This window comes from Gracilinanus agilis, chromosome 3, assembly GCF_016433145.1.
Source record: "Gracilinanus agilis isolate LMUSP501 chromosome 3, AgileGrace, whole genome shotgun sequence".
Taxonomy (NCBI): domain Eukaryota; kingdom Metazoa; phylum Chordata; class Mammalia; order Didelphimorphia; family Didelphidae; genus Gracilinanus; species Gracilinanus agilis.
The window spans coordinates 627,495,700-627,510,796 of record NC_058132.1 but is presented as its reverse complement, the minus strand read 5'-3'; the positions used below and the strand labels follow the sequence as shown (position 1 = coordinate 627,510,796).

Here is a 15,097-nt window from a genome sequence, read left to right as displayed (position 1 = left end):
TGTTAAGTTCTGGAGCTCCAAAAAGGGGCAAAAGATAGGAGTTTACAATTCAGTCAAGGAGTAAATCTTCCAGTGGATTAGATGTGATAGCTCTGTTTCCTCCTTAGGGTGGCTTATTGAATGTATGAGGTTGATTCTATGTCTCTAGTCTCCTTTTTACTTCCAGTTTCCCAGGGTTCTCCTGCTCACCCTCTATACCCTTGTAATCCCCTTTTTAATTAACTCTTGCTTTGGAAGTAGTGGCTCATTTTGAGTTATTTAATAATTGAAGCTTATTGTAGAGAGGGTAGTGTTAAACTTTTGTATTCTGATAAAAGATGGAGAAGTCTGGTTCCCCAGTCATTTTTTTACCATTTATTTTTTAATACATGATATCTAACAACAATAATATAATGCATATGATTTGTTTTACATATGCAATAAATTTTAACATGCTTATCCAAAGGAAGCAAATTCTCGTGTTATGTCCAAAATATACCTCATTCTTTTTCTCCTGCCCCATTTTTGTTTTATGTTGCTATGTATTTTGTCTTCTCCAGGAAGCCCTGAATTCAAATCATGATTCTGTTACATCTTGGTTGTATGATGCTAGACAAGTCATTTAGCAGTTTTGGTGCTCTAGGGAGACTCTAAAATTTGTGTTGCAGAGTCACTGCCAGTCATCACTAATGGAGCTAATCCTGTCATTCTTCTCTCTGCTATCAAACTGATCTTAAACTACATATGTAACTATCTCTTCTCCCTCTTCCCCCACACTTTATTCAACAAACTCCAGGGGCTGTCTATTATCTTCAAGCTCAAATATAAACTACATATTTAATTATTTAATTAAAATTTTTTTTTATATTTTCCCATAGTTACGTTTCATGTTCTTTCCCTCTCTCCCAAACCCCTCTAACCCCCCTTAGCCTACGCATAATTCCACTGGGTTTTACATATATCACTGATCAAGACCCAATTCCATATTATTGATACTTGGACTAGAGTTATCATTTAGTGTCTACATCCCCAATAATATCCCTATCAGCCCATATGTTCAAGCAGTTGTTTTTCTTCTGTGTTTCTCCTCTCACAGTTCTTCCTCTGAATGTGGTTAGTTTTCTTTCTCATAAGTCCCTCAACCTTGCTCTGGATCCTTACATTGCTGCTAGTAGAGAAGTCCATTATGTTTGATTATACCACAGTGTATTAGTCTCTGTGTACAACGTTCTCCTGGATCTGCTCCTTTCACTGTGCATCAGTTCCTGGAGGTCATTTCAGTTCACATGGAATTCCTCCAGTTCATTATTCCTTTGAGAACAATAGTATTATTTCATCACCAACAGATACCATAATTTGTTCAGCCATTTCCCAATTGAAGGACATTCCCTCATTTTCCAATTTTTTGCCACCACAAAGAGCATGGCTATATTTTTTGTACAAGTCTTTTTCCTTATTATCTCTTTGGGGTATAATACAAGCAAGCTGGATCAAAAGGCAGATAGCCTTTTAAAGCCCTTTGAGCATAATTCCAAATTGCCATCCAGAATGATTGGATCAATTCACAACTCCACCAGCAATGCATTAATGTCCCAAATTTGTCACATCCCCTCTAACATTTACATTTTAATGGCAGCCCATTATGCTTTGGGATAGCCCTCTAATTGTTAGGATTCTCCCCACCCCACCCAGATACCAAGTCTAAATATGACTACAGGAAACTTCTACCCATTCTGCTCTTAAATTCAGCAGAACAAGTCTAATGCCTCTTCTACATGAATGAATAAATGAATGAATGAAAATTCTATTTAAACCCATAATCTAGCACTCACGGTCCAACAAAATCTAGATCACTACCTTTCTAGTCTTATTTCCCATAGGAGACTTCTACTTCAGCAAAACTGGTATCCTTTGACATGTGAATATGCCATGTTTATTCTTACTTCCAAGCTTTTGGTTATGTTGTGCCTTCTCCCCACGGTATTTTCTCTCTACCTTCTATATAGATTTTTGAAGAACTATGAAATGTTTCTGAATCATCCCTGGCCATCTTGATCTCTCCATTTTCATTTTCAGAAATCTCTTGTTCTCTGGCTTATTCATTTTGACATTTAATCATTTTCGCATTGCTTTTTGTATATTCTTGTTTTTGATTATAATCTTTTTCATGGTAAGAAAGATCCTTTCCATAGTCTCTATGGTGAGTTAGGGATGCTAACAAAGACCAATGTACAAAGCAGGTGCTCAGTGAATGTTGAATGAAAAGATGGAAATTTTCCTCTTTACTTTGATGTAGTTCTTAAGATTAGAACTCAACTGAGAATTATGCCTGAATCCACTTAACATCTAGTCTTTACCCCCGTGTGATAATATACTAAATGAAATGCTTTCTGTTCTCTGGCTGGATATTCAGAGAAAGACCAGTGTGTGTCTGGATAGTTTGTCTTGAAAATCTTAGTCACAAAGGATTTGGAGGCCATTTGGCCTAATATTCTTGTATTTAGACGAGGAAATTAAAGGTAAGAGACTAAATGGTTTTTCTCCATGTCATACAAGGAAAAGTGGCAGAAGCAGAATTTGAACTTAGGTCTTCTGACTCCAAATCCAGTGTTCTTTTCATTGCCCCAATGATTATCAAGCCAAAAATTTCTAAGACCCTGATTTTGAAAGATCCTCCTTTTGTTTTGTTTTGCTTTGTTTTATTTTGTTTCCTTCCTTCCTTCCTTCCTTCCTTCCTTCCTTCCTTCCTTCCTTCCTTCCTTCCCTCCTTCCTTCCTTGTATCATCTAGTTCTCTAAGTTTTTTTGAACCGTATAATCAGTGACAGAAGTCTTTACTTCCCAAAGACCAGAAAATTCCTAAATGGATAGGGAACAACAAAGCCCTTCTTTGCAAAAAAATAATTTCCTTTAGATAGTTGTATCAGGAAGTTTTTCTTCCAGATATTTTATCTTTGATCTTTACTTTCCTCAGCTTGGGTGCTTCTTGTCCACAGTCTCCCATTGCTCTTTTGCATAATGTAATGAAGACTTTCCTTTGTATCTTTTAATGCTTCATTGATGCCAGTGTACATGTAGGTTATCCTCCTGCTAACTTTAGTCTTATTCCAGCACTAGTCCACTGTTTTCAGTTCTACCTGCCCTTATTTTGCAACCTAGATTTACTTTGAGACATGCTATAAGCTAGCTATAACTATTCTGTACCTTGACATTGTCTTTTGGGCCATCCGCCATTTTGCTTCTGATGAGATGACAATATTGTATGATTCATAGCTATGTAGCATTCCCAGAAGAAGTATAGTATTTAAGAAGAGTTGTATGGCCTTTGGTGACAGGGAGCAACTTGGGTTCATCGAAAACATAGGTCAAAGGACAGATAGGTGGCTTAGTGGATTGAGAACCAGGCCTAGAGATGGGCAGTTCTGGGTTCAAACCTGGGTTCAAACCTGACTTCAGAGACTTCTAGCTGTGTGACACCTTCCTCTCCCCACCAATGATCTATCCCTTATTGCTCTTTTGCCTTGGAACCAATACATAGCATTAATTCTAAAATGGAAGGCAAAGGTTTGAAAAAAAAGGAAGAAGGCACAGCCCTATTCCCCAAATATAATAGAGAAGCTTAGTGAAAAGAATAAAATGCTAGATTTGGAATCAGGCCTGAGTTTGAGTTCTTCCACAGACATTTACCAGTGTGTGACCTTGAACAAGTCACTTAATCTTTATGGACTTTATGGACTCCAGCTCTAAACCTAAAATCTGATCTTTACTATTCTGGGTCCAGATTTTTGTCCTTTTTGCAGCATTTGTCTCAAGGGATATGTACCTCCCCCCCCCAAAAGTCAACTAAAATATATATAAGTAATATTCACACTATTTACCTATTAACTCATATATAGAAGCATTTTTTGGGTGAAATTTGCCTATCTATATATTGAGAGCATTTTTGGTGAAAATATGAGGGAGAATAGAAAGATTTTTTAAGTGATTTTCTGCATAGCAGACTACACCTTCTTGGCCATCCAGTTGGGAGTTGTAGATAATGTTAGATAGATAATTCTATACTTCTCTGTTGATTACAAAAACCACTTGACTTAGTAGAACCAATTATAGCTTTCAGGACTCTTCTTTAACAAGTTATCTCCCATGGACAGGCTAGTTCTATAGAAGATTCTTTGATAGAAACAAGCAATAAAGATAAGGAGGTTCAGCTGGTGTCTGATAATCATTATCAAATAAGGTATAAAAAACAGAGATGAATCTTTGCTAATGGTATTTGCCAGTGCTATGCAGAATGTTGTGCATTTAGAGGGATTCTGGATATAGAGAGTGAAGAAGTACAACTTATGGGAAAAGACTCTGGGTAAGTATGATAGAAAATAGCTTTAAAAAAGTAGACTGGCTGAATATTGGTATGGCTAATGAGAATTGTGGCTGGTTGGACACTTGTACCCCAAGATTGTTAATCAGGGGACTGAGAGAAACCAGAAGAGAGATCTTTAGTGACTTGTCAAAGACCTTTGTACTTTATTCTACATTATATAGGATTTAGAGTGTGGAAGGACCTTAGAGATCATAGCATCCTAGATACAGAGAAAGGATGGACTATAGCTGTTCTCCAATCTTAGCTCTTTTCTTTACAGATGGAGAAAGGGAAGCCAAGAAAATGAAATTTAATAAAGATAAATATGAACTCCTGAACTTTAAAAAATCAATTGCACAAGTTTAGGATGAAAGAGAATTGGATTAAGACCAGTTAAAAGGAAAAAAACAACAACCTTGGACATCTAATTTGATTCCAAGAGCAATATAAAACAACAAGGTGGTATATTTGTTTCAAAAGATAATGCTATTTTGGATTCAGCAATATCATGCCTAGATCATAGGAGGTAATAGTTCTACTCGATGAGAACTGTCTTCACATATTAGATAAAGCTAGAGGCACAATGGATAAAGCACTGGCCCTGGAATCAGGAAGAGCTGAGTTTAAATGATACTCACTGGGGAGGTCACTTAACCTCTGTGTGCTTCAGTTTACTCATCTGTAAAAGGGGAAAAAATAGCACCTAGCTTGCAGGGATATTGTAAGACTCAGATGAGGTAATAATTGTAAAGTGTTTAGTGCATTGCCTGGCACATCATAAGCATTATATAGGTTAGTTGATATTATTAATATTATTTAAGGTATGGAATATGGATGAGAGGCTATTTTATACAGTTGTGGAGGGTCAGACCAAATTTTAAAGAGGCAAAAGGAAAAAATAAATGTATTCCTGATGGTGAAAAGTTCATGTACTAAATTTCCAGAAAAAAAGATTAAAAAAGTTTGTATTAGTGTCAGTGATGAGATGTCATACCTTCAGCTGATTAGGAAAATGACTGCCTGGGGTTTAGAGCAAGGAAAACTAGTCTCCCAAGATATATGATTCCCTGCTGACTCCCAGCTCAGCAGCCCTTAGTTTATCAAAGGGAAAAGAGCAAGTAGGGATGACATAATTGAATATGCTAACTAGAAACCTATTCCAGACCATGGAAAATGACTTGGCCACTTGACATGATTCTATAAGGGAGAGAAGTGCAGATGAGGACCTCTTGGCTGCCACAGCATCAGTTATTGGTTAATGATAACATTTTCCATTCTTAGAGCACCTTAGCCTTTCTAAAGCACTTTTGTAATCCTCATGACAACCCTGAGAGATTGTTGATGCTGGACCTTTTTCTTTATTTGCTGGGTCAGGAGTCAGGAAGACTCATCTTGCTGAGTTCAAATCTGGCCTCAGACACTTATTAGCTGAGTGACTCTGGATAAGCCACTTCTCCATGTTTGCCTTTGTTTCCTCAGCTGTCAAAAGAATTGGAGAAGGAAATGGCAAACCACTCCAATATCTTTGCCAAGAAAACCCCAAAAGGGGATCAAGAAGAGTCAGATGTAATGGAAACATCTGAACAACAGCGACAACAAAGTTTCAGTATTTATTTCAGAATCAAGAACCTCAAATCCTACTTTGTAGGTTATACTGCCTCATCGTCCTTTGAGCCAAGGAAGTTCCCAAGATGGTATCCAATGCCTTACAAATCCCTTGGGGATGAATAGAGGCAGGATTTCCAGAGAGTACTCTGACAGTGACTGGGTTTATTGCTTTGTAGCTTCCATTGAAACTAAAGAGAGCATCAGTGGCAGAGAGATTCCTCAGTTAGTAGGAGTTGGGGCAAATGGAGCCAAGTTTCCCATTTATGTGCATCTGTGCAGCCTTGACTGTGACAGCTTACATCCACTTTGCTTGTTTAAATTGCCTGAACTCTTGGAGCCTGAAAACATAGAACTTGTCTCTTGTCAGCTTTCCCTTGCCTCAGGTCTTCTGATTCTTTCTAATAATGATAATAAAAACAATAGGTAGCATTTCCATAACACATTGCACATATGATCTAATTTCAAGAAGGTACTGTTATTTTCCCCATTTTTATGGTTCAGGAAACTGAGTCTAAGAATTTAAATGATGTGCCCAAGGTTTCATAGTAAGTGTCTGAGACAGAATTTGAACTTAGGTCTTCTTAACACCAAACCTGGTATTTAAGCACTGTACCACCGAAAGCTTCTGGTTTGCCTTCTGTCACTGGCTTTCTCCAGCTCATTGTTTCAACTATCTAGCCCTGCATAGTTGAAATTTGTCTTTACTAGCATTTCCCCTCACCCAATTCTTCCTGTTTCTGGGCAAGATAGAGTTTTGACCTGTATCCATTCTAATCCCAATCCTTACCCAATTTAGAGACATAAGAGGGCAGCTTGGTGTGGTAGAAGGAATTCAAGATCAGAACATGGATTTAAATCCTTATTTGCTTGCTTACTGGCTATGTGGCAGTTAGGCAAGTTATTTAGCCTCCCTGGGCCTCAGTTTTATTCATTGTAAAATGGACTATGTGGTCTCTTAGATTTCTCCCAGGTCCAAATCTATGGCCCTACGGTCCTTTTAGTCTCTCTGAAATCTCACTTTCCACATCTGCAAAAGGAAGGGTAGGACTAGTGGTCTCCAAGGTCCTTTTCCATTCTGAATCCATGATTCTGGACCTTTGATCTCTGTGCCTTTGTTTTCTCATCTGTAAAATGAAGCTATGGGAGTAGATGGCTTCCACGGTCCCTTTCAACTTAATCTACAACCTTATTAGAGGCTTATGTACCTGCTGTCATCATTGTCTTCAGAACGCATCATCATCATCATCATCATCACCGTCATTAAAATGTACTTTCCATGACATCATAATTCACCAATCCATATGGCTTGATGCTCCCACTGTGTCTAGCAAGCTAAGATTCCATTTTTTAAAAATCAGGAGCTTATGCCCTATAATGCCACCATTTCCCTTTGTAGAGCACTAATCCATCAGCCAGCCAATCAACAAACATTTATTAAGCACGAGCTACTTGCCAAGCACCAGACCAGGTGCTGAAGATGAACATTCAGAGAATGAAATGAGTATGTCTGTGAGAGCCTGAGAGATTTATTTACAATTTCAGGTTGTCGCAGCCTAGCAACAATTGATGGTTTGTCCCAGGCGACTGCATGTCTTTTTGGTTTGTAAGCTTAAGGAAGGAAATTGTTTCTTTCCTGATGAATATAGAACAAACAGGTGAATAATATTTTCTGATGTAAGAAGAGACTCTAGAGCCCTGTTTCTTTTCCCTCAAATTTCCTCAGTATACCCGGGTGCTGTACAAATTGGGTCTTGAGTCTCACATACAAGAGGGAGCCTAGACCACTATTTCACCAGCTCTTATTCTCTGAATGTACCACTTTCACTTGCAAATGAAACTCTGCCCAAAGAGCCAACAGCAGCAGCAGTGGCAGACTTAAGCTTGAACACAATTAATTCTTTCCTTCTGAGGTTTGGATTTTTACATGGAAACTGAGCCTTTTTTTTGGGGGGGGAGTACATCTTTTTCAGATCTCTTTAATTATTTAGACTTTGTCGGATAGCATTCAGACATGTGAGGAAGGAAGAGTGGGGACTCTAGACAACTAGTGCTCCATTTGCAATCTGTAGCTTGTAACTAGTTTGGCAGGAATTTGCAACTCTGGTGAATAGCTCCCCACAGCTTTCATCTGAAATCAGCCATTCTTTGCAAGGCCCAGGACCAAGGACTAATGATAGTCATTCAACACAAATAATTCCGAAAGGCTAGTCTTATTGAAAGTCCCCTAGGAGCACTGTGTTGCCAAATTCACAACCAATTTGAATTTCATTGGAAGCCTTTTGTGCTTATGCAGGTGCTGAGAGAGATTTCAGTCCCTACATATCATGCATGCCTGCAAAATTAAAATATTACTATCAGTCAATGTGACAATAGCAAGTCTGCTTCACAGAGAATTATTGGAGTTGAGTTGGTGGTGTGGCATAGAGAGGTTGAGTGATATTTAGTGCTTGACTTGCTGCCTCGTGCCTTTATTTTTTTCATCTCTACAACATTGGAGTTGAACTGGAATAGCTATGAAATCTCCTCCCATGCTGGCATTTTTGATTCCGTGGGTCTTGGGATAGTGACTCTTATAATATTTGTCTGACACATAGACCACCTGAGATAGTACCACTCCATGCAGAGGATGCTTGGGAGCTGCTTCCAGGGTAATTGTGATGATGAGAAAAGGAAATGTCTTGGTAAGACCAGAGCAGATGGATATACACTATAACTGGTTCTACTCAGCTTACTGTAGTGAAGAAGAAACTCTGCCTATAAAATCATTCAGAAAGATCATTCAGATTCCTCTTTGTTTTAGCACTCTTAAGAGAACTTGGCAACTACGGAAAAAGAGCAGAGACTACAAATTTGTGTTTAAAAGATCCAGAGGGCTCCTCAACATCCTGTCATTCCAGAGTCCAGGTTTACAGTTGACATGAAAACAATGCTTCAAAAACTAAGTAGTGACCTTCAGGAGGGGTCTTTGAACTGTCTACCTGGTAATAACTGAGATAAGAAATCATCCTGCTGCAATACATCCTCTGGATGTAAATTTGGTGAAGAGGATGCTATGTGGGAAATGAGCTCCATTAGCCTCCCTTCCTCTGAGACCAAGATGGAGAATATGCCCGCCAAAGGGGGAGGGAAAGGGACTGTTTTGATATTCTTTCTGTATCTTTGAACCAAACGTCCTTTTATAAAAGCTAATTGATGTTTAGTGACTAATGGCCCCAAATAAATGGTGGAGTATCACTGGTGGGTGCTCAAGCTGATGACACTAAAGAAGGGAGATACTTGAAACTTTGGGACTCTGAAGGACAATATAGCAGGCCTGAAAGAGTGAGACTAGAGTATATAATTTGTGCTAGACACTATTTGTGATGACATTTGCTATGAATGTAACTTTAGATAGAGGTCTTTGGGTCAAAATCCTTTATTTTTTAGTTGGGGAAACTGAGGCATACAAAGACATGCCTTGTCCATAGTCACACAAGTAGTAAGCATGAGAAACAAGATTGGAAGCCAGAGATTGATTCCAGGGCTCTTCCCACCACATCATGTTGCTTAGATTATTATACGTAGAAGGAATGTCAGAAATATGTAGTTCACCTTTCTCCCTTAAACATATTTTATAGATGAAGAAATATTCAGATTGTTTTAAATATATAAAGAGACCAAAAAGGTGTTTTGGAATTGTAATGTCATTTTATTAAAATAATGGAAGCTAATGTGAATGTGTCGATGACAAACATCATGTTTTTTGGAGAAATTAGCTTGTTTTTCTAATGTGAAAAATTGACTCCGTATTTCAGGTTACACTGGTGAGCTTTGCCAGTCGGTGGTAGATTACTGCATTTTAGAACCGTGCAAAAATGGAGCAACATGCAATTCAGATCTCAGTGGATTCAGCTGCCAATGTCCAGAAGGTAAATAGCATCATTATTCAAACAATACCTTTTCTGTTAATAATATAATCAACATTTAGAAGTAATGCTATTACTTTTCTATTTTTAAGGCTTTTAAAAAGATTGTGAGTATGGGATTTTTTTTTTGTTTTATGTTCTTGATAGAAAAGGTGTATAGATCCTTATTCCCATCTACATGGTAGAAGAATTTAAGTTGTTTGTCTTTTTGGTATTAGAAATGCTCTAGTGAGGTACTTTTATTTTAAAAATGCATTGAAAGCCATTGGGCACGAACAATGAAATTGATTTTTTTTAAAAAAAACTTTTAATGGAAAGACTTTAGTGGCTAAAAGTCACCTCAATTATTTTTTTTATTTGTCCCCTTTAAAACTTCATCTGTTGATTGAACTCTTTTCATTTTGTAAATCAATTATGGAGCCCTATCAAATTAGATTTGCCTGATTGATTCCTGGCTCTCCCCAATTCCAGACCTGTTTTTCTTGTTGAATATTTTTCTTGCTTCAATTGTCTTTAGCTAGAAGTTTTACCTGGAAAGTCAGTTCTGCCAATCCAGTGTTATTAATTGAGCACTTATGAATTCTAAAGAACTAAATTCTTCCCATTTCCGTTTTGAATGATTTACATTTTCTATGTGTTTGTTTATTCCTGATACATATCATCAATTGAGCAATCTGCAGTTAAAATGAAAGCCTCCCCCAAACAAAAGAGTATGTGTGCTACTGATTTGCTGTAATAGCCCACTGATGTGGGGAAGCAGGTCTCATATTGGGTGGCAAATTAGAAAGAGAGTGTTGCAGATAGGGAGTCAGTCTTGGGTTCTAGAAGAGGGTTCAAGTCCCACTTCTGCATACACTTACTATATAATGGTGCTTAAATATACTTAAGCACTCAGTGCCCCAAATAACTCTTAATCAACTAGCACTTATTAATCTCCTACTTAATTATTTAATTTCTCCTACATAAGTGCCAGGCACTAGAGAATACAAAGAAAAGGTAAAAAATTTAAAAATCCTAAAAATTCAAAAATAAAATAACATTAGTCCCTAACCTCTGGGAACTTATTGTCTAGGGGACAACTACTATAAATAAGAATAGGTGTATATGAGATAAATACAGAGTAGCTAGAAGAGAACCTTGGGGGGAAAGCCACTAGCACTGGTAGAAAATGGGAACCCAGGGGATCAGGGAGACCTGGGAAAGATGCCCTACAAAGGATGGTTTTTGAGGTGAGATGTGAAAGAAGCCAGATATTCTATGAGGTAGAGGTGAGAAAGGACAGGTTCTAAGTTCTGGAGCTCAGCAACATTTATAGAGACTATTCCCTCGAATAGATACCAAGAAAGCCACAAGTCCTTGGCACTGGAAAGAGCATTGAGATTAGGAGTCACAAGACTTTTAGGGACAACTCTTGGCTTTGCTTCTTACTACCTAGCTCATTCAGTCTAGAAACATTTATTAGGCACCTACTATATGTTGGGCACTGTGCTAAACAATGAGGTTACAAAGAAAGACAAAAAAGGAAAAGAAAAAAAGTCCTTCCTCTTAAAGAACTCCTAGTTTAATGTGGAAATACCATGCAGACAACCATGTAATGATTCATGTAGACAGGATTAAATTGTAGGTAATCATCACAGGATAGGCTATGGATCGGGGGGGGGGGGGGGGACTTTACATTCTCTTCTAGAAGGAAGGATTTAACTTGGACTTGAAGGAAACCAGGGAAGCCAGGAGAGGAAGATGAGGATGTGACCTTGGTCAAGGTATTTCCTCTTTCTAGGTCTTGGCTTCCTCATTTGCAAAACTAGTGAGGAGAATGGACTAGACATCTCCTAAAGTCCCTTACAGATTTGAATTGTTATTTGTATTTGAGAGCAAACTCCAAAATCTGGAATAGTTTTAGAAAGAAATTTATTAGGTTATTTGGTAGAAGAGAGTGAACCAGAAAGGTGTGACTTCCTCTTGCCCAAGCTCTGGAAGGTTTACATTATAAAGGATTTAGACAAGGTGCTCCAGCATGAACCACTAGTACACAGTTAGCAATGAGAGAGTAACATGAAAGTAATGTAGATTGAAGTAGATGTGAGTAATTATAAATGTTCAATAAAATTTGAGTGAAGCTAAAACATAAGCTTGTGTGCACCCAGAACAAGACCTGGGAGTAGAGACCAAAACAAGAATGCTTTTGGTTGAACCCCAAATACCTTATAGTCGTCTCCAGTATTCCTAGTAAGATACTGGAGTCAACAGTTGTTCTAGGAGCAGATAGCTTTTAATCTAAGAAGATTGGACTTAGTATAATAATTTTTTTGAAAAATTTAATAAATCATTTTGCCCAAAGATTCTATGAGCCTGTCTTTCTAGGAGTACCACGCCCCATTCTCAGTCACTACAGAGATATAGATGGGCAGCTACGGTTTGCAGTGCAGGTTCTGGAGAGAGGAGGATTCATCTTTATGAGTTCAAATCCAGCCTCAGACACTAGTTGCATGATCCCAGGCAAGTCACTTAATCTGGTTTGCCTTTGTTTCCTCATCTGTAAAATGAATCAGAGAAGGAAATAACAAACCACTCCAACATCTTTGCCAGGAAAACCCCAAATGTGGTCACAAAGAGTCAGATATGGCTGAAATGACTAAACAACATCGGTATGCCATTAAATACAATTTAAATCAAAAGTTAAATTCTTTCAAATATCAATATATTTCTGGTGGTGGTTCTTAGAAGTCATTCAATATCTCTCTGTGAAGAAGTGAATCTGCAAATTGTCTAACCTATTAGGCAACAATGAAAAGCCAACTGTTGGGCATAGAGGGTTACAGCAATTCCACAGGATAATAATAATAATAGTAGCAGGAATTTGTTTATATAGCATCTGCTATGTGCCAGGCACTATGTTAAGTAAGCACTTTACAATTATTTATCTCAGTTGATCCTCAAAACAACCCTCGGAGGTAAGTGCCAAAATTATACCCATTTTATAAATGAGGAAACTGAGGTAAATAGAGGTTAAGTAACTGCCTATGGTCTTACTACTAGTGAGAGCCTAAGGCTGGATTTGAACTCAGGTCTTCCTAATACCATGTCCAGTGCTCTGTATATTGGCATCTTGAGGATGCCATAGAGAATATATATGAATGGGGAAAAAAGGAGGGCAACCATAAAGAGAGACTCTATGCTCCATGGAGGATCCAGGCAGTTTCAAGAGATCAAAATGAAAAGTCCCAGCATATTGAATGGACTGGGGATGGTTTGATGGGTAATCAGACAAGCTGAGTTTGCATAAGGAGCCTCATTCTGCCATCTCACATGGATGAAGTCCCCGAGCCACTCAAGTATCCAGGAATGAGTATTTCTAGCTACCAGATATTTGCCACTAATGATATCCAGGATTTAGAAACCAGAATATTAGACCTGCAAGGCATCTTCACCAATTCCCTCAGTTTACAGATGAAGATGCTGAGGTTCTGAGAGAGGAATGGACTTGCCCAGGACCATACAACTAGGAAGGAGCAGAGCCAGAATTGAGATTAAGGTCTTCTGGCCCTTAATCCAATGTTCTTTGTATGATACCATATGCTGTTTGTTTATTTCAAAATATAAATTTGCAAATGTCAGTCAATAATTCAATCAACAAGCAAATATTAAGTATTTATTATGTATCAGGGACTGGGTTAAGTTCTAAGGATATAAGGAAAGGCCAAAAAAAAAAAAAAAAGAAAAGGAGAGAGAGAACCTCTGCTCTCTAAATGACTTAAAAAATAAACTGGAAAGTACTTTCCCTGTTTTTATTGTAAATACAATGAGAGATTTTCATCCAACCATAAGGGTCCATAAACCTGTTGAAAATAGGCTTTCAATGAGGACATCTCTTATCATTATTCTTTATGTTCATTCTTTTTCTGAGTCGTTTCTTTGTTACTTCTTCCTGCTTCCACACCCAAGGGTGCAATTTCATGGGCATAAAGATGGCAAAAGCAGTTTGAGATGGGAGAGAATGAATGTAGAGACCTCTTGAAATGAAGAGGAAATCCCAATCACAAGATATTATTGGTTTAAGATAGAATATTGGTCCCTAGGACATTGATGAATAATCGGTTTGTTGCAAAAGACATGAAAAGAGACTCATTTTTGGTGAATCTTCTTATAACTTAAAACTAGTAACTTATGTTCCATCTTCTCTCCTACCCTAAGGGGAATGGACTGTAAGCATGTAATTTATTAATTTAGTGGAGATCATTGTCGATCCTTCACTACAAATTTTTTCTCTTGACCTTGGGATTCCTTCTTTACTTTGGAAGGCTTCTCAATGAAAAATATATCTTCAGGATCAATTTCCCAGGACAAGGGAAAGGAATGCAAAATAACTATCAGAAAACCTTCAGGGGGCAGCTGGGTAGCTCAGTGGATTGAGAGTCAGGCCTAGAGACGGGAGGGAGGTCTTAGGTTCAAATCTGGCCTCAGCCACTTCCTAGCTGTGTGACCCTGGGCAAGTCACTTGACCCCCGTTGCCTACCCTTACCACTCTTCTGCCTTGGAGCCAACACACAGTATTGACTCCAAGATGGAAGGTAAGGGTTAAAAAAAAAAGAAAAGAAAACCTTCATTTCATGGTCATAAGGATGTGGGAGGAATTGAATTAGAAAATGAATTTTTTAAATGTTTCCTGTTTTTTGCATCAATATGGGCAATACCATTTTTTTGAAAATCTTTGAAGTCCTTTTTTTTTAATTGGGTACATTTTGATTTGGAACACATGATTATGCATGTAGACTGTGATTATCTATTAAAGTTTGAAAGAGTGCATGAAATTCAGATTCTAGAAACAAGTGAACTTGGCCTTATTGCCTACAACTTTTATCCAGGCTTGTTTTTCTTTGAAGTATTTACAGTGCCTAAATTTAGATGGAATAAAAAGAAAAAAATAACCCGTAGCAGAACATCACTATTCATTCTAAAGGTGTCATTCGTTCTTTACATTCCTGACACCAATGTGTCCATTAAAAGTGTGTGATGATAAGAGATTACTGTTAATGATTGGAGAGTCACTATCTACCTTGAGAAAATATTTTTAGGAAACTGTCACAGAAAGAGACTTTTTCCTTTATGAATGAAGAATTTAGCACCTTTTATTATTCAGTTCACTTTTGTCCAACTCTTTGTGATCCTGTGGACCAGAGCACATCGGTCCTGTCTGGGTTTTTTTGTTTTGTTTTGTTTTGTTTTTGTTTTTTGTTTTTTTGGCAA

The 15,097-nt window shown here is 37.8% G+C and overlaps 1 protein-coding gene across 1 annotated transcript in view; it reads left to right on the top strand.

Moving 5' to 3' along the window:
* Nucleotides 1-15,097, top strand: part of DNER (delta/notch like EGF repeat containing) — a 226,749-nt gene that overhangs the window by 114,943 nt on the left and 96,709 nt on the right. Inside the window, exon 7 of the mRNA XM_044669452.1 lies at nt 9,740-9,853. Within this exon, the coding sequence (XP_044525387.1) occupies nt 9,740-9,853 (114 nt within the window). The remainder of the gene's footprint in view (nt 1-9,739; nt 9,854-15,097) is intronic.